Raw genomic sequence first — 18689 nt, 5'->3', positions numbered from 1 at the left:
ATGCCAGTGACTTCATTCTGGTGACTTCACTGCAATGAAACTAAAATACTTCCTTCTCCCATTTATTAGCATCTAAAACGTCTCTAAAATCGAGTAGACAATTCCCCCCTCGGGCATTAAGAGGTTATAAAAGCTACAGATGCAACAGGCATCTCAAAATTATCTAAACATGTGCATTGTGTGCCCGAACCTGTAGTGAGAATTTACCTGTTGACCCTCCGAGGCCGTTTCTCAGGCTTGATGTCAATATCATAGTGATAGACATCAATCTTGGGAATCTGCACCTGGAAGTGGTTGGCAAGGAGTCGGATGGGTTTCCCCACCGTGCCAAGGCCGGGACGCCGCGGAGGCTGGAACAGAGAGGGAGGAGGGGCCAGCGGCCCTGGAGGGCAGAGAGGAAAATGTTTGAGTTACCACCATCTTGGAGACCAAGAAGAATAGTTGTTACTTTTATTGACAGACGAGTCACTACTTTGCATGAGAACATCAGCAACTTCCTTCATTGTAAATGTTGGATTCCCATTCGTCAGTTTCCTCCTCCAAGTGAGGACTTAACCTACCAGCCTCTCGGCATAGATTCCTCGCCAGAAAAAGGCCCCGCTTCAGATAAACCACGTTTGGCATTTATTCTAAACGTTAACAAAGCTGGCGACAGTGAGTGCGTTGATCTTTATGCATTCAATGTCAGATTCGAGAGGGGGACGTGGGCGGCGTAATGCCGAGCTTGTTGCAAACTATCTCATCAGTGACACCTGCTTGAATGCACTGAAATGGTCTCGCAGGCACCCGCCGGCACACATATGCAGTTTGATTGATCCGAAACTCCAGCCCCTGACCTACATGGGTCAACAAGGGGCCGGCGAAACAATGACCTCCAATTATCCTTCGCCCCGCCCTCAGCTCCACCCAGACACACAAGGGCGCCCACCCCTCAAGCCGAGACAAAGAACGAGCTCCTCTCAGACAGACGGCAGCAGGGCCATATGGAGGGGTGCCACGCAGAGGGTCTGGGATTTCCGTTACACGGCACACACATAGCATCCCACTCGCCTATATGCATGCGCACAGGTGCGGCGTCTTGCATAAAAAGCTGCAGGCAGTAGAGGAGCATATAGCTAAAATGGTTGAAGACCTCAGGCTTCCTCTCGCTAAAAGTGAACCTGATAAGGACACATCTATCTCACACATCGGCACTACTTATTTTCATCAACATGGATGTTAGATGGAACAGTGACGCCTGCTCCATTAGTCAGCTGTTGCTTTGGCTGGCCATGCATCACTGTACCAGCACTGCAAGCATTCTCAAAAAAAATAAAAAATATATATATATATATATATATATATATATATATATATATATATATATATATATATATATATATATATATATATATATATATATATATATATATATATATATATATATATTATTTTATTTTATTTTTTTTGAGAATACACAAACGATATTAAAAAAACATTGTGTTGGTGGTATCGGAGGAGGTTGGCGGGGGCCGCTTACAGCTTTTGTTAACTGACAGCTAAGAGACTGCGGGGGTCCTCCTGAACTCCATGCACCCACACGCTCCAGTTAGCAAGTGAAGCGCGAGAGCAGGGACAATCGGGACCCTCCCCATCGCTTCCTGAAAACACGCTTCCTAACATGCCCTCCTCCAGCCTGGGCCCCAAATCCCCTCCCTTACTCCTCGAGACCCACCCCTCCACCTCCGTCGCACAATACACACCACTAGCTTGATTATATACTGTGCTATCATTCCGCTTTTCTGCGTCGTTATTATGCTCATGATACGGTCTCCAACGAGGAGCTGTTTGCTGCACTGGCTGTTTTTCTTTGTCACGACTTGGATTAAAACCATCTGATGATTCACTCTACTTTGTCCCGCTGGCCTCATCACCGATGGCAACAAAAGGCATACCGAGTGCTCCTATAATTCTACGTTATGTATCAAATGCACACTGACACACTCCAAGTGCACTGTAACTCAATATAAGTGCATTCCTTTACGCCTCCATTTTGGTTCAAGTATGGACATCGTCTCCAGAAAGCTTTACAAGCAGGAAAACGTGTCTTTGGTTTTAGGTACGTGGTGGTGGCCGAAATCATTTTAAAAAAAAGGGGGTGCGATACAACACCCCAACGATGGACACAAAACTCACCCCACGTTTAATACCATCCGAACGATGAAAGTATAAAGGGAAGCCAGTAGGGATGATATGGCATACAATTATGTATTAAACAGCACAAACTGTATAACAAAAGAGAAGTATTCTTTTCTCAGGCCTTTTTTTTTTTTTAAACATGATACGCATTTTAAAAGGCCTGCAGATACCTGGTCGATTGAATTGTACTTTCTCTGCTCAATGGGTGCATGCACAGGCACGACAGAAAGGGTTTTACTCTGGTGGCGAGCAGCGCAGCGAGGTCTTCCTCTTTCACGTTCACCAAAACCAGAGATGTACCTATATATAGCCTCCTCAGCTGCCACACTAGCACACTTAGATACACGTGTGTCTCAACATGCAATGCCTGAACTCATCCTTCCTCCAAAACTCGTTTACTCACCACAGCCAACACCCCCAACCGAGTGTTACATGAACACTTTGCTACAAACTCGATTAGTTTCATTTCTTGACTGTTGGTTTAAATGTCCTACAGACCAAATGGACGTCTTCAAATTGTTTGTCTGAGCCAACAGTCCAAAACCCAAATGTATTCTGTTTACTTTCACATGTGAAGGGAAAAAAATATTCTCTCAACCGAGCGGCCGGAGCTCGGAAGAGCTTGGCTGTTTTGCCTTAAAATAATGACTGAAATGATTCATTTGATTATCAAAACAGTGTCATATTATTTCCCCCGTCAATCAACTGGTGGACACAGACGAAATGTTTCAGCTCTAAATGCATTTTGAACATAAACGCAATAGACTGGGTTTGTTGTTTTTCTCTCATTCCGCACCGTCTCAGATGAGTTTACGAGCGCAAACAAAATGCTGATTATTCTCTACCAATAACTGTTTAGTCTATAACAAAAAAATCAAAAAAGGATGCGAAGGGGAAACCAGAGAATGATTGGCATTTTCTCACTATTTCTTGTGACAGCTTCTGTTGTGGAAAAAGAAAAAGAAATCAGGAGGAAAATCTCATGACCATCCAACATTTCAGGGAAATTAAATTATAGCTACAAATATGCAGAAGAACATTACATCCATCTAGAAGACATCCCCCCTTTTTTTCCTGAACACGCCCTTCTATCTTTGTCACAAGCGTATTTTAATAAAAGTGTTCTGTTTGTATGCGTGTGCTTTATATTCCATTTAACAGCCTTGTCGTGCATTATTGAAGAGCACTAATTTGATCTGAACAGGTGTGTGAATTTGTTTGGGTTGTTTAACAGAATAACGGTAAACATTTTAAAAACAGAATAGACATTAAAGAGACCCTACATTACAAAGCAGCATTTAGTAATGTCCTAAACATGTTATGCCGCTGCTCCAAGTGAGACAGCGCTGCAGCGACTTTGAGTCACAGTGGAAGTGAAATTCGCTTTCCCTGGCGCAGAAAATGACAGTTGTGCCGGAGCCAAACAAGTCTTTCTGCTCTTCTTACGTGCGTCTTTCTGCTCGGACTCAAATTGACCACCAACATCTTCGAGGAGCAACACAACAGGGCACAAAGATTATCGCCTGCCTGTCAACCTTCGCTGACCTAACGTTAAAAGCAAACATCCGATTGTGTGTGTGATGTAGTCACATTTGACAAGAGAGGGTTCACTACTTGTGAACTGTAGAGTGTAGCAATGCTATGAATGTCCCTGGTAACCACACTGTGATCAAGCAGAGACAGCTGGGGTTAAGCCAAGCATGAGGATGATGCTTGGTGTAGTGATGAGTCAGAGACTAACCGCACTGAGCGGGGAGCATACAGACGCCCACACCTGCAAAAGCACCTGGATTAAGGTACTACACTGGACTGTGAAAAGGGCAGCGCTAGAGTGAAAGATCCTTCCCAGGAAGAAAATATCTCCCCCTCAAGTGTAGAGAAGTTTAAATCTCCACTGTTGCGTCAGAAACAAATCAATATTGACTCCAACTGTAGAGTTAAGATCTGATCAGCAAAACAATGCTCAAATAGCGCACATATCTAGTCTGTGTGTAATACATCATGCCAAGATCATCTTCATAAATCGTTCTGACGTTTTACACCAAACTGTAGTCATTCATGTTCCTCAAGGCTTTTTTGCACCCGTCTCTGCACGCCGTGGAGTCGTACATTTCAAAATAGTCTGCAGTTTCTAGCTGAAGGTATTTCAACTTGAGTAATGCCACTTTAGCAGTTGCACCTAAACAATAAGAACAGATTAAACAAGCTGCTCTGTGAAGGCACACCGGCCCTACATCACATCAGTAGTACACACAACCTTTGAGGGGGGATCCCCTGCAACTGAACCAGAGGCAGATAACAGATTAAAATCTGCAATCTGAACATTAATGAATTGTTTTGCAGCGCTAGGCATTATTGGTAGTTTGGAAATCAGCTTTAAAAAAAAACTATGTGTGGGACCTTGAGTCTGAAATAAAGTTTGATTGAGTTAAGCATCATTCTTGAATCACTTGGCAGATTGTAGAATTGAAACTGATCGGGTCAAAGTGTACACCACTTAGTACAACTGTTGAGTAAAGTTTGTTTTGCACATCAGTTCCCTCTGCTGTCTCTCTATAAACATGCATCCTAGTATCAAGCCAACAAAAGGTCTGACACTGGCATTGGACACAACACTCATACTGATATGTCCCTGTTGATCATCATTTTTGTAAAACAATGTCTGTTATTGAAAGCCTGAATCCACACTCCACCTTTGTGAGGTAATTGGGCATTAAATACCCTTCCTCCCTGACAAATGCAGCAAGTGCCAGGTGAATGTAGTAACACAGCAGCTGTTATCAGAGGTGAGAGCTTGATGGCTCACACTCACACCTGTGAGTGATTGTACAATACCGTCATCTCCAAAACAACGAGAACCGTGCCTGCATTCAACATTGATTTAAACTCATGTCCTCTTTAAATAAATGTATCTGGGTGTTCCTTAATGTCACCACCTTCCTTCAGGAGCATGGGAGCAGTAGGTGTACATGCAACGCTTCAACAAAAATAAACAATTTCTTCACTGTGGCAAGAAAACGTGATTAGCTCTGCAAGCTGCACTCAATTCTTCATGTATGTAAAGACGCATTTCACAAACATAATGAGTCTACCTATGGGGGGAGGGTGGGGTGGAGGTGCACACATATTTTGGCCAATACAAAAAAGCGTTGTGCTGCTGGATGTCTAGGTGTAAGGCGGATTTCTCCTCGCATACTTTATCATTAAATCGCTGCATCGCTGCAAAAACAAGTGCCTTTGTTATCATATAGGAGAATAATATGGAGCTAGCCTGCAGATCGGACCGATGAACGCACCATCCATCCCCGCTGTGCTCGAACAGGCACATGGCACGTGAACCAATGACAGGCATGCATAAAACCACTGTATTAACGCTACTTGTCACAAACCGCGCACATCTGCTTGTTTAACACCCGTTAAACATGCATTTTGTGGCCGTTTGTTTGAGTTTTCCACCCATCGCTGTCATCTTGGACGGAGCGGAGGGCAGCCCGAAGAGACGCACTGTTCCTGATGGCGATGGTACAAATGTAGAGGGGTTAGCAGGACCTGTTTTGATACAGGAAGGGTATTTTGGACACATTTCGACGATGTTGCGTGTTGGTTGTCGGAACGGGGTCGTGTTGTGTGGTCAAAGCGAAACACGTCGTGAGCAAACAACGTAAACACAGCACGACGCGGAAGGAAGGAAGGTCCTAGTTAAATCCCCACTCACACAATGCCAGCCCCGACACGACGAGCAGTGCGTGCTTCAGATAAATAAAACCGCGCAGACGTTTCTGGAAAACCACATTTAACCACCAACTCTCCTCGTACAGACACAAAACGTGGCTCCCACTCGGTGTAAATAAAGTCACACACATGTATACACACGGGCTGGGCCTCGGTTTGTTTTCCCGTCTGAGCTCCGAGGCCTCGCTGCAGCCGCGGCCCCCAGTGATGCGACATTTGCGCACACGCGCCCCACACACGGCTCGCTCTCCCCGCTGCTGCGCTTTCTATTTTCACATATTTCTTACCGGGTCCGAGCGCTTCCATGGCCGAGGCCTCGCTCTCCGTCTCTGTCCCGGCCTGGCGGCTCCGTACCGAGGCTGCTACTGGGGGCGGTATCGCGAAGCTTAAAGGGGCTAATTTAAGAAAATGGGAATATAGATAGATGCGTGAACGACTGCTGACTGAACTAACTGACCTGAGCTACCGCCACTGCTGCTGGTTCTATGGATTTGTAAGTGCGCATGCGCTGGTTAGAAGTCGTAGAGATAGCTGTGCGCATGCGTAATTTGCTGTACCGCTCTGGCAGTAAACCTCATGAATATCAGACAATATACAGTGTATATATATATATATATATACACATACATAAACATATATATATATAGTGAAGAAAGTGAAGAATATAGTGAAGAAAGTATATATAGTGAAGAAAGTATTGTAATGGTGTAAGCACATTCACTTACATACTATACTATGATCATAGTAGTTGTAATTATTGTTAATTAATTGAGTTACTTAATTACTCAATTTATAAAGTTAATTAGTAAAGAGCCTACTTAATTAGGATACTTCAGGGATTCCACTTTATGCTAGATATGAATAAATAATGATGCATTATTATAAATTGTGCTAACTAGTAGAATAACTTAAATTGTCCCTTTCACATTGATAGATAATATACGAATGTATATCCAATAATGTACGATAATATATTTATAAATTGGGCTATTCTTTGTAATGAGTCATTTTTCTTTACCTTAAGTATATTTTGAAGGTTATTCTTATGAACTTTTACTTCGTTCAAAATGATTTACTCAAATAAAAGAGTATTGGTGCTGTACTTGAGAAACAACAACGGTGTAAAAATACAAGTACAATAAAAGTATTGTGTTCATTGTGTTCCTTAAGTAAAGATGTAGAAAAATGTACTTGTGTTATTCTATATGACGTAGTCAACCAAGAGGGAGCTATTTTAGCTATGTTCCTAGTTTAATACAACAATTAATGTATTAAAGTAATTAAATATTCTGAATGTAAAGTCTTTATCTGAAAGAGTAAATAATAACGAATTTGCTGAGCCAGTTAGCAGCTCGTTAGGTTAGGTTTAGTCAGCAGGGGTGGTGGTTGTAGTCTTGGTCTAGTCACGTCGATTAAATGCATATTAGTTAGTAATTTTACTTAATTTACACTGTTGAAATTCAATAAACAGTAATAATACATTATTGTTCAGAGCTAAGAGAGACACATATAAGTCCTGTCAGTGTATTGACGCAAGATGCAGATATCATTACAATGTGTTGTCTGAGTAGCAAAACTGTTCATGTATATTACACAGTAGGTAATTCTTATTTTAGAATGTGCACGTTCAGAGAAAAGGAAGATTTTAGGAATGTCATACTGAGGGCAGTCATGCAGAATTTACTATCCACAGGATCAATGTTTGATGGCTTTTGCAAATGTGCTCTTCATGGTTTAGGATGCTCATTTGGTAAATATCATGAGTTCATTAATGGTGCATGCCTGGAAACCATTATAACCATGTGGTTTATTTCCACATTAATAGCTATTTAAGTGAATCTCTCAAAACTGTTTTGTATGAAATAATGCTCAGGGATTATTTATACACCAGGGAGAGAAATAATTGTCTCCCTCTATCTCTTGTGTTGTTATCCATGACCCACCCATTTGCTTATTTTGCACAGTTATATTTTGAATTGCAGCTTATTGTTACCCAGTTATATTTGTGAGATTGTGTGCATTTGATTTTGCATCTTCCTTTGTTTTATAGGCCCCCTTACCCACTTTGTATTGAAACTGCTGCGCAACAATTTTGCAACACAAAAATCCCTGAGCCCCGCCCGCTTGAGCTTTCCCGGGATTTAAAATCAGCTCACACCAAGCCGTGTCGTCAGAGTGGGCGGATACAAACGTCCCCTATAGACCAATAGGATCCGAGAAGAGGACGATTGACACCTCGGTGAGGAGAAACTGTGGGCCAGCTGTCACGGCGCGCGAAAGATCAAAATTTCTGTTCGGTGGAACAGGCGGGAGGAAGAGAAACATCCCAGCTAAAGGCTTTCTAAAAATGCTTTAACAGTCTGAAACAGCCTTTGTCACGCAGACATTTGCTCTTCGACGTCAGTTGAGTCTGCTGACATTCGACGAAGCGTCGTGTCCGCGGCTTTATTTCACAAAAGAGCCTAAACGAGCCTGGCGGACAAAGATGAGCCTGGTCGTTCCTCAACAACTGGTGAGAACATTTTTTCACATATTGGTTTGCTATTTTGGAAATGTAACGTTATTTTGAGGGGGTCGGGTAGAGTATGAGTCTGACATACATGTCGTTAGTTATGAGTAACGTTAATGAGAGACTACTGCGAAGTTTTTTTTAATAGGATCGAGCCAACTGAAGGTCTAGTTAGCTTTAGCCGGTTAGCTCGCTAGGTTTGTGGTAGCCAGCTGCTGGTTGTAGTCTCGGCCTGGTCCCATCGATGAACTGCATGTTACTCAGTTTACTTAACCTGCCCTGTTAAAACTGTATATCTAAGCAGGTTTTGATCTTGGGGGATTACTCACGGAAATCAATCACTTGTTGCAGTAACTTTTGTTCATATATTTATACTTATACATAGCATGTACCATTAGCTGGCTATGTTAATTACAATCGTTGAAAGGAAGCAATGTCGCTAACGTACGTGCTCTTTGTTTGCATTATTACAATATTGCACTGATGTAATTTAACATCCATCTGGCTGTTTAAAGTCACACAATCGAGTGACATGTCAACTTTGCAAAGAAAATCTCTTTTCGTGTATTTTGGACAAATATAGACAAACTTTGACATCCCAGAGAAAGTTATACAGCAAACTGGACAGTGATGAATGTTTGCAGTCTGCCACATTAACCGTGGCATTCATACCCAGTCCATTTTTAGATTTCATTAAAGTATAGTCGTCAATATAAGCCACCCTGGACACTGTCATTTAGCAGTATGTGCCTTGAGTTAAGATTGTATTAAATGTGATGTTTTCCCCCCCAGTAAACAGACATCATCCCAAACCGACTGCAGTTCCCCAGACTATAGAAAAAGCACTTCATGGTGGGTGAAATCCGTGTTTGTGTTATTGTACCCAGGCTGAAGGGCTCCCGGCTTTGGCTCAAACGGCAACGGAGAGTGACTCGGACAGCGGAATGGGCTCTCCGGCAGAGGAGATGGCCACCGAGACGGCCAACAAAAGAGAAGAGCTTCTAGGTGAAGTAACAAAACAATGGGTGATGGGCAGGAGACACGTTAGCTGTGTAAATTAGGTCTACAGTTGTGTTAATGTCTATACAATCACAGTGAACTTGCCTCATTTGGATTGTACCGTTTGTGTTTTTAGCAGACACTTAATCACAAAGCTTATAATAGCTGCATCAATCAAATTACTATTTGAGTGGCATCAAGTGAACCACAATATTCTCCTGACGACAAATCACCCTGCATAAATTACCCAAAGGTGTGAAAAACTATATGCCTCAATGACTTTACTTCACATACAGATTAAAGATAAAAAATCATTTGTCTTGTCTTGAAGTATCAAATTTAATTAAAGTGCGTTTAAAAAAAATAAGGGAGAGCAAGGTTACAATAATAATTTAGTAAAACCAGAAGAAGTAAAAGTAACTGGACAAATTTCAGGTAAAAATGTTTTTTTTCTTCTCTAAATTTGTTGTTTTGCTTTTTTAGATTCTGACGAGGACGACGACATCACAGTCCACAGAAAGCCTCACCGTAACGCCATTAGAGACAGTGACAGTGAGGACGAGGAGGTAGCGGCAGAGAACAGCGTACAGATGGCCGAAGCGCTGGTCTTATCCGCTTCCAGCGGGGAGGAGATGGAGACGGGAGAGAAGGATGAGAAGAAAGACAGCGGGGTGCAGAAGAAGAGCAAGAGAATAAGCCGTGCTCCTGTTGACAGCGAAGACAGTGAGCCGGAGCAAAGTAAAGGAACGGAGGAGCAACAGGAGGAGGTGAGGAAGGAGGCAAAATCGACGAAGAAGAGAGAGAAGAGCCAGAGGCACCGGGAGAAGAAGGAGAAGCAGAGCAAAGTGGTGGAAAAACTAAAGCAGAAGGAGAGGCACTCTGAGATGAATGAGGTTAGTGGAACTTCCTCTGTGGTGTTTTCTTGTCTGGAGATGTGTGAAGAAGAAAAAATTCGGACACTTCTACTGTATGTCGTGATAAATTAGGAAACTGCACATAAACCGTGTGTGTGTGTGTGTGTGTGTGTGTGTGTGTGTGTGTGTGTGTGTGTGTGTGTGTGTGTGTAAAGTACACACGGCTGTACATATCACTAAATATGTTCTGCATATTTCCCATTCTAAGGTTTGTATCTATTTGAAGTATTCTTTATGTAAATGAGGGTTATCGCAATTTGTGTTTTTAATATTGCTCTGGAGAACCCACATTATCAAATAAAAAATGTAACTTCTCAGAAAAAGAAAAGAATGGTTCTTAAGTAATAAAAATCCTTGACCCGGATCATATTTTAAAATAACTTTTGCACCCGTTTCCCCAGAACACGCCTCTCCCTCAGGTCCTGAATGACAGTGGGTGTCTGCTGGGCGACACGGACCTGTTTGACACCGGTCTGGACGACGACGATGAGGAGGAGGAAGAGTCGCTGGACGCCATCCGAGCTGCTGTCAAACAAAAGATGAAAAAACACAAGGTACAAAAACGGATGACTGTTTGCAATATCAAGGATCAGAACAAGCACTGTGTTTATATGTGAGAGCTGTCAGCAGGAATTTAAGCCATTGCGTGTTGTTGGTGTCACGGCTCAGCTGATTGGTTCACACAACACCAGGGGACAGAAGTTGTTAATGGCACTTTGGTGAAAATGCTGTGGTGACAGATGTTGTCCAGACAGGCCTTGGTGTAATCAGTGTTTAAAATATTTCCGCAGGATCCTTTCCTGGATGAGGAGGAAGATGAAGATGATGATGATGCTGTGGAGAAACCCCAGCGTGTGGTATGCAGTGGCAAAATGCTTGAATTTATTCCGAATGCTTTAATGTAAATACAAAAAAAACCTGCTGTTTCATTCTCAACATGTGATGCTTTCAGGAGAGGAAAGCTGCACGTGCCAGCAAAGAGGCAATGAGGCTCCTCCACAGTGAGTCTCAGAGACTGGTCAGAGGTCAGTTTACAACAACAACTTCTTTCGGTGCAACGTGTGAACTGTTTTCTGCTGATTGTTCATCATTTAAATTGTGATTCCGACTGAATAACAGGGGAGTCTAATGTCTTCCGTGCGACTGCATCTTTGACACGTCCGTCTGTCTTTGTCTTAGAGTCTACACTTGGCCTGCCCTACCACGTCCCTGAGCCGAAGACCATCGACCAGTTCTTCAGGAAGAGAGCCAGGCCAGAAGGTCCTGCCATGGCGTTGTTGAAGTAAAGACAAAACATAACGGATGACCCACACGCATGGGTCCGGGCCAAGAAATGACCATCTGTCATCACCATTTTATCATTCATTATATCATCTGTCATTTACACACATGATCAATAAACAAATCTTTTTTCCTTTTTAGATCCACAAGGTATTCAGCCATGATGTTGGAGACGCCGCCGGCTCCTCCTCCTCCCAGTGAGCCTCTGCAGCCATCCGCAGAGCAGGACTCCCCTCCCTCTCTAGATCCGTCTTCCACTCATATCCAGCCCATACCTCACCCCGCCGCCACCTCGTCCCCGCAGCAGGTGAGCCTCCACCAGGCCAGAGAGGCCACAGCGAGCCCAGATCCCGACCAGGAATCCGGACCGATGCTGTACCTCTCCGAGAGTCTGGAGGAGTCCGTCCCAGCAGTTGGACCACCGAGACCCGCTTCTGAAGAAACGTCTCCGGCACCCTCGGAGCGAAAGCTGTTGTCCGAGTTGGAAGCCCTGCAGAAAGCTCCCGTGTCCGGGGCTTTGGCGGAGTCTTCCACCACCCAGTGTGGGAGCTCTGATCCGGCCCCTGAGCCTTCAGCGCGGCCGCTCACCAAACTCAAGGCGGACAAATTGGCCCGACTGAAGAGGCTTGGACTGGATCCCCCGCCTGTCGCTAAATTGTGTCAAGATGACGGCGCCTTCGTGGAACTCGAGCCGCCGCCGCTCAACCCTGGTGAGCGCCGTTTTCTTTTTTTAGGATTTCAGCCAAGTGAGAGCAGACAACGAGCATTAAATCAGATTTAACCCCATCTGCCGTCACATTTATCACCTCTTTTCTTCAACCAGGCGTGGAGGCCCTGAAGAAGCGCTACCTCCGTCACCTCAAGGCACCCGCACGCCCTCAGGGAGAGCGAACCATGCAGCTCAACATCGTCCGCAAAGACACCGCCCCGTCTGGCCAGGAGGAGCTGCGCACCGAGTCCGTCACTGTCACCGTTAAAGAGGGACCGGAGAAGACCCCCGTGGCAACCAAACCAGGTGCGGATAGGCGCGCGAGACTCGGAGACCTGATTGTTGACCTTCTCCCCCGTTGGCAGCCTCACTTAACCTCCTCTTTTCTCCTCGTTTCACAGGAGAGAAGCTGTTGACGCTGAAGCAGCGCCTGCAGCTCGCCATGGCTCAGAGGAGGCAGGAGGAGAGGGTGCGCCGGGCCGAGCTGAATCGCCTCGACAACGAAGAATGTGGGGAGGAGGACGAGGAGGAGGAAGATATGACCGATGAGTCTGAGGAGGAAGAAGTAAGGGGGTGTTTAGTTTCTTTGCGGCTTTGGAGCAATTGCTTTGTACATTGTTCTCACGTCAAGCCTGATCTTCTCCTCTTCTTTTTTTTTAACAGAACGTAGATGACTTACTGGGAGGTGGTGGCGGTGAGGAGGAAGAGCATGAAGACGAGGAAGGCAGCGTAGCGCAGAGTATCAGGAGTCCTTCTCCCGTGGCGCTGAACGAACCCTCCGACCATAATACAGACGGCACACTAATGCTGTTCCCCGGCAACTCCTGCTCTCGTACCGGGTTAGTGCAGTTCTGAGTTTCTAGTCGTGCTTCTTCTATGGTTTTCACATTGTTCCTTACTTAAGCACTGTGTGTCCATGGAGTAAAGCTTCACATGCACTGTTCTCCTTTTCAGTGATGGCTTAAGACGGTCTGGTCCTTCTGGACATTACAGCAGCAACAATAAGATGGGTGGGTAGCGTGAAAGGCCTTTATGCTCAAATCCGACTAAAGTATAGTTATCATTAGTTATTCAAGAGGGATGAGGCTTTAATGGAGTGATACCCATGTTTTTGAACACTCGCTCTCTCTCGTCTTTCCCGTCTCCAGACGAGGACAACAGCCACAACAGCAGCTTTGAGCTGGCGGGATCGATGATCACCTCCTACCAGCCTGTCAGTCATCAGCGAGGGAGAAGCATCTCCAACTCCTCCATTTTCCGCTCGCCTTCGCCCTGCCTCTTCAGGCCCAGCTTCCTCGGCTCTGCCTCCAAGGTAAGATATAGAGATGTAATACTTGTTTACTTGATGTTCTCCCAAATAGGCATGGGATTAAACCACGTACGTCAACAATTTTACTGTCACAATTGAATTAATGAATTTGTTTGTTCATTAAAAGCACAATAAAGATATGATATGCACGCTTAGACATTGTTGTAAAGGTACAGTCACACTTCCACCGACTGATGTTCACATTTACATGAATTAGAAATAAAGGTAGGAAGCTACAAGTTCATAGAAGAACTCGTGGCTTTTGAAATATTTTGAAAAGCAACTACGAAGAAGAATCTAAGAAAAAGAATCTCTCCTTTTTTACGTTAATGTTGTCATACAGTAACCCGTCATCTTTTTTCCCCTCCATCAGAGCTCAGGCAAACTCTCTGAGCCGTCTCTCTCCCTCCCCGTTGAGGACTCCCAAGACCTGTATGGGCCTCCGTCACCGGGCGCTGACTCGGGGCCCCTGGGCAGAGCCGCTTCTGGTCGCTTCTCCCTGGACGACGACACCCACTCGCAGTTGCTGGACGCGGACGGCTTCCTGAACGTGGGGCCGCGGTCCAGTGCGCCTCTCTCCCACAAGAGGCAGCTGATCCTGGACAGCCTGGATGAGAACGCCATGGACGCAAACATGGGCGAGCTGTTTGGGCTGTGCTCGGGCGTCTTCAGGACAGCGGAGAGCGGCTCCGACGCTCCGGGGAGAGGAGGCCCCGGAGCGTCGCAGGAGGACGCGTTGCTCGGATTGTGCTCCGGAGCGTTTCCGCCGACGCAGGCCGGGGAGGAGGAGCGCAAGAGAGCGGACCGGAGGGAGGAGACGGGACGGGATGAGGAGTCTGATAATACCATGGATCAGCTGCTGGGCCTGTGTTCGGGGAAGTTTTCTAGTCCAGGTAAACAACCGTTTGCTGCTCCACCTCTACGCCTCTATTTTGAGGTTTGACAGTGTTTTGACTTGCAGTTCCACAATATTAAGATTCGTCTGCTTTGCTGCCAATTTTAGGTTCTGCTCACACGGCCTCGTCTGCACACGACAGGTACAGTTCAAAGATGATATTTTACAAAAGTATTTGTTTTCCTCATTACTTTAGTTCCTTCTGATAAAGAATTATGAATTGTAATATGCAATGTAAGATTGTCATAGTAATTTATCTGTATAAAGTAAAAAGAAGCCAGAAGAAGAAGAAGAGCAACAGGAGGAAGATGACTGCGAATTCCGGCTTCTGTCAGATGTGGAAAGTCCCAGTGAACCGGTAAGCTTGTCTCTGTCGTCTAAATAACATGCTGGATGTACGTCTTTGTGATTTGAAATCACAAGTGAATTGTGGGGTTTGTAGGAGGACAATGATGATGAGGAAGGTGAAGAGGAGGACGAGGCAGACGCTGGTGAGGACGAGGACCATGACGTAGAAGAGGAGGAGATGCAGGGTGTCTTCGCATCACACCCGGTCAAGAAGAAGAAAAAGAAGATGTGAGTACAATTAAATCTAGCACGTATGTATGAACATACGCCCACAAAACTCATGTTTTGTACTCTTCTCTGTGTTTAAGTAATATTTCGCAGACAATCCACGCTCTAACAGACACTTTTCTTGTCTCCTGCTCACAGGCGTCTGACCGACTACCTGGAGTCGGAGGCTGAGCTGTCCGGCAGCGACGAGGGCAGCGACGACGAGGGCGGCGACGGAGAGAACGAATACGAGGAGGAGGAGCTTCTCGAGGAGCTTCCCTCTGATGAAGAGCTGCAAGACCAGGTCAACAAGATCCACATGTGAGTGCCAACGTCCGGTGCCTGAACTGGCCCGATTGAGAATCGCTCCGATCGCCTTCGGAAATGAAAAACGTAACCTTCGACATTGCTCCCACAGGAAGCAGATAATGGACGACGACAAGCGGAGTCTGAGGCTCTACCAGGAACGCTACCTTGCTGACGGGGACCTGCACTCTGACGGCCCGGGGCGAGCTCGCCGCTTCCGTTGGAAAAATATGGGTGAGTCAATGTCACTGTACTGAAGCTTGAGTTTGATGGGATTTGAAACGGACAAACCCCAAGTAGTACGTCTCTGAGCACAGCTACGAACGTAACTAGGCTTCCCTTTTAAAGTCGCTCCAACAAGCCATTTAGTTTCTTTTTTAATTCTTCCTCCCAGATGATGCATTCAATGCGGACAGGATGGGCGCAGAGGGCGACGGAGAGGAGGAGGAAGATGAAGAGGTGGACCTGTCCGAGGTCCAGAGGAGGAGAGAGAGGCTGGAGAGAGAGCAGTGGCTCAGAGAACAGGTAGCTTTACTCGCAGGTTATAGTAAGGACTCACAAGCGGGGGAAAAAAATAGGTTGAGTGTCGGCTGATTTCAAAGTTTGTTGTCGGTGTAAACGTATACAAAGGATATATTGTTATTTTGTCATTATACCTTTCTCGCTCTCTCCGTCTCCTCTCCCAGTCTGAGCAGAAAGCCAAGAAAGGAGACGACGACCTGGATGCAGACGACGAGAAGCTCGGGGAGGAAGACAGTCGCTTTATGAAGCTGGCCAAGAAACTGACCGCCAAGACTCTGCAGAGGAAAGGTCAGTTTGGCATCAGGCCTCACAAGAAGAATCCAAGACCCTCAACATGAAACGCCCATGCTGTTGTGTTGTCCAATGATAACTACAGGAATACACTTCTATAGAAAACACAATTGCCACACGGATCCTTGCAAGATTTAGCAGCATTTCCTCCGTGTTGATAAACAGTTTCCAGATCTTTTTGAGCAGAGAGGAAAAAGTCTAATCTTAGACTGTTGATAATTTCACCTGATGTGCTTTAAAATGTTAGAGATAAAACACACACACACACACACAGGCAGCACCAAAACACTGCATGTGTCCCAGCAAACTAAGCTAACCCTGCGGCCAATGCTGTCGTTGCTAAATGTCAACTTACTTCAGAACGTTAATTTCAACATAGCTGTGGTTTCCTGAGGAGGAGAAGAAGAAAGAAGTGTGACTGAGTTGCTGTGTGTCATAATTCTTTTACATCCTTGCATCCAAATGACCAAATATTAGGAAATTAGTCCGATCTAAAGGTAATTTAGTTAACTGAAGACGGTTTTTATTTTACACTCTGCTTTGAAATAACTTGAATGATTTCTATAATAATTATACATCAGCTTTAAAAGCAATGTGGCGGAGTCTTTACATCACTGTATCACAATCACAACACTACAAATGAAACAAGTGAGATCTGGTAGTCTTTTTTTATTTCATTTATTGTGGCAGGTTATTCAGAATATATCTCTGTCTAACTTTCACACTTGTTTCACACCAGAGCCCCCCGAGGCACCACAGCCAGAGAAGACGACCCCGGCTCTTAACCCCTTCCAGAGACCCTCGCAGCCCTCACAGGTAGACAACCGTTTTGTGAATATTACATCTGATCAACCAACAAAATAGTAAGACTTTTTTTCTTTCTCGTATGATTATGTCTTGGTTTCATGTAACGCGTCTACTAAACTTCAACCTTACTGGAAGAGATCCATGCAGAGAGAGGAGCAAATGGATGTAGCTTTAGATATCGGTTCGTTGTTTATTGCTTGTACACGGTCATTGTGTTTTATTTAATTGTGTATTTCCTTCAGGTGAGGAGAGGGTCACTGCTGAGTCAGCCTCACTCCGTCCTCCAGAAGCTGGCCTCCATCTCCGAGGGGAATCCTCTGGCGCCCAGAAACGGCAGAGGATTCCTGTTCCAGACCCTGTCCCCGGAGAAGGACAAGTCCAACTCCGACAATCCCAAGAAACAGGTGAGTCGCGTCCTCGTACCCGAGCTGGGACGGAAGGAATGCCCGATGTGCGAGTCCTGCTGGGCTCTGGCGGAGGATGGCGAATGCTTTGTTTTGTCGTTTAACTTTTTTTTTAAAGGGCAAACGGGGACGTTTATTTTGTAAATGGCAGCTTGTGTTGATGCAAAACGGTGGAGGAACGTGGCCACATGACCACAATTTGCCCCACCGCTGATCGTGAAAACAATAGGCTCATACATCTGACTCTTCTGTGCTCTTTTAAAAGTCATCCGTGTTTTTCAGGGAAAAGCCACTTTGGTACCTAATTTAAACCAGAAAAACAATAAATCTAGTCATATTTTCCAGCTGTTTCTTGAATGAAAAGAATAATTCTCTGCCCCTGACCTTCACCCACTTTGATCTTCCCAATCCGGTCTGGTTTTGATTTGAAATAAGCACCAAAAAAAAATACTTTCCAAAGATGGTGGCCAGAGATTGCTCGGTGCCACAGTCATGTGTGGGACGGGTGACATTATTGATTTGGGTGTCTTCTAGATGTACGACACTAGGTGGAGCCAAAGCCCACTGTTTCTATCAGATCCTATTGAGCCTAGTCGCAATCATTTTTTCCCAAGCATGTTTTTATCACAAGATTCATCATTAACTACATTTTATTTAGTTTGTCCTTAACTCTACTAACAGTTTAACTTTGGATGCGTTTGATCCTCAGACGATGAAGAAGAGGGTCCCGGTGGAAGCAGTGAACCCCGCAGCGAAGAGGGTGTGTAGGGAGAACCGGCCCGCCGGACCGACCAAAGGCCCCCCGAGGAGCATCTTCAACTTCCTGGACCACTGAGGACGAAGCACTACCCGCTGAATGATGATCGTCAGCAGACAAAAAGGCCAGAACTGACCGGCCACATCCAGTGTTTCACAAGCCAGCAAGACCTCAAAAAGGAAAGTAGGTGTGGTTTAAAAGGAAGTGACGCCTGAGAAACACAACTACGGACACTTGTGTGTATGTTTACATGTTTGCGTTGCCTTTTGTAAAATGGCGAGCTAAAGCACACCGCTGAGGCGCGCCTCCTTCCAAGTTGGGCTCGTGGTCACGCCGACAAGAAGCATCACACCGTACTTGACTTAATCTGGACTTTCTGACGGAGGTCCATTTACAAATGTTTTATCATGTAAATAGGATGATTGATTGTTTTTTTAATGGTTTGGGAGTTTTTTTCTTTTTGTATGATGATTTTTAAATGTATTTGTTTTACATTGTAAATAAAAGTGTATTTTAAGACA

General features: G+C 45.0%; 1 protein-coding gene across 1 annotated transcript; it reads left to right on the top strand.

Moving 5' to 3' along the window:
- Positions 1-8395: 8395 nt before the first annotated feature.
- clspn (claspin) lies at positions 8396-18689 on the top strand (the record flags this gene model as incomplete). The annotated part of the gene is made up of 24 exons (XM_079231883.1): positions 8396-8422; positions 9307-9424; positions 9902-10311; positions 10734-10886; positions 11124-11189; positions 11285-11357; positions 11512-11614; positions 11755-12323; positions 12437-12628; positions 12724-12887; positions 12989-13161; positions 13277-13332; positions 13471-13634; positions 14005-14524; positions 14635-14668; positions 14794-14884; positions 14969-15102; positions 15241-15402; positions 15500-15621; positions 15782-15912; positions 16074-16197; positions 16940-17016; positions 17250-17411; positions 18121-18689. The coding sequence occupies 24 exons, from the start codon at positions 8396-8398 to the stop codon at positions 18244-18246; spliced, it is 3951 nt and encodes a 1316-aa protein (XP_079088009.1). The 3' UTR covers positions 18247-18689.

The sequence above is a fragment of the Taurulus bubalis genome (assembly GCF_910589615.1).
Source record: "Taurulus bubalis genome assembly, chromosome: 16".
In the NCBI taxonomy this organism is placed as follows: domain Eukaryota; kingdom Metazoa; phylum Chordata; class Actinopteri; order Perciformes; family Cottidae; genus Taurulus; species Taurulus bubalis.
The sequence above is the reverse complement of the archived record's forward strand: the minus strand, read 5'-3'. Positions and strand labels throughout refer to the sequence as shown.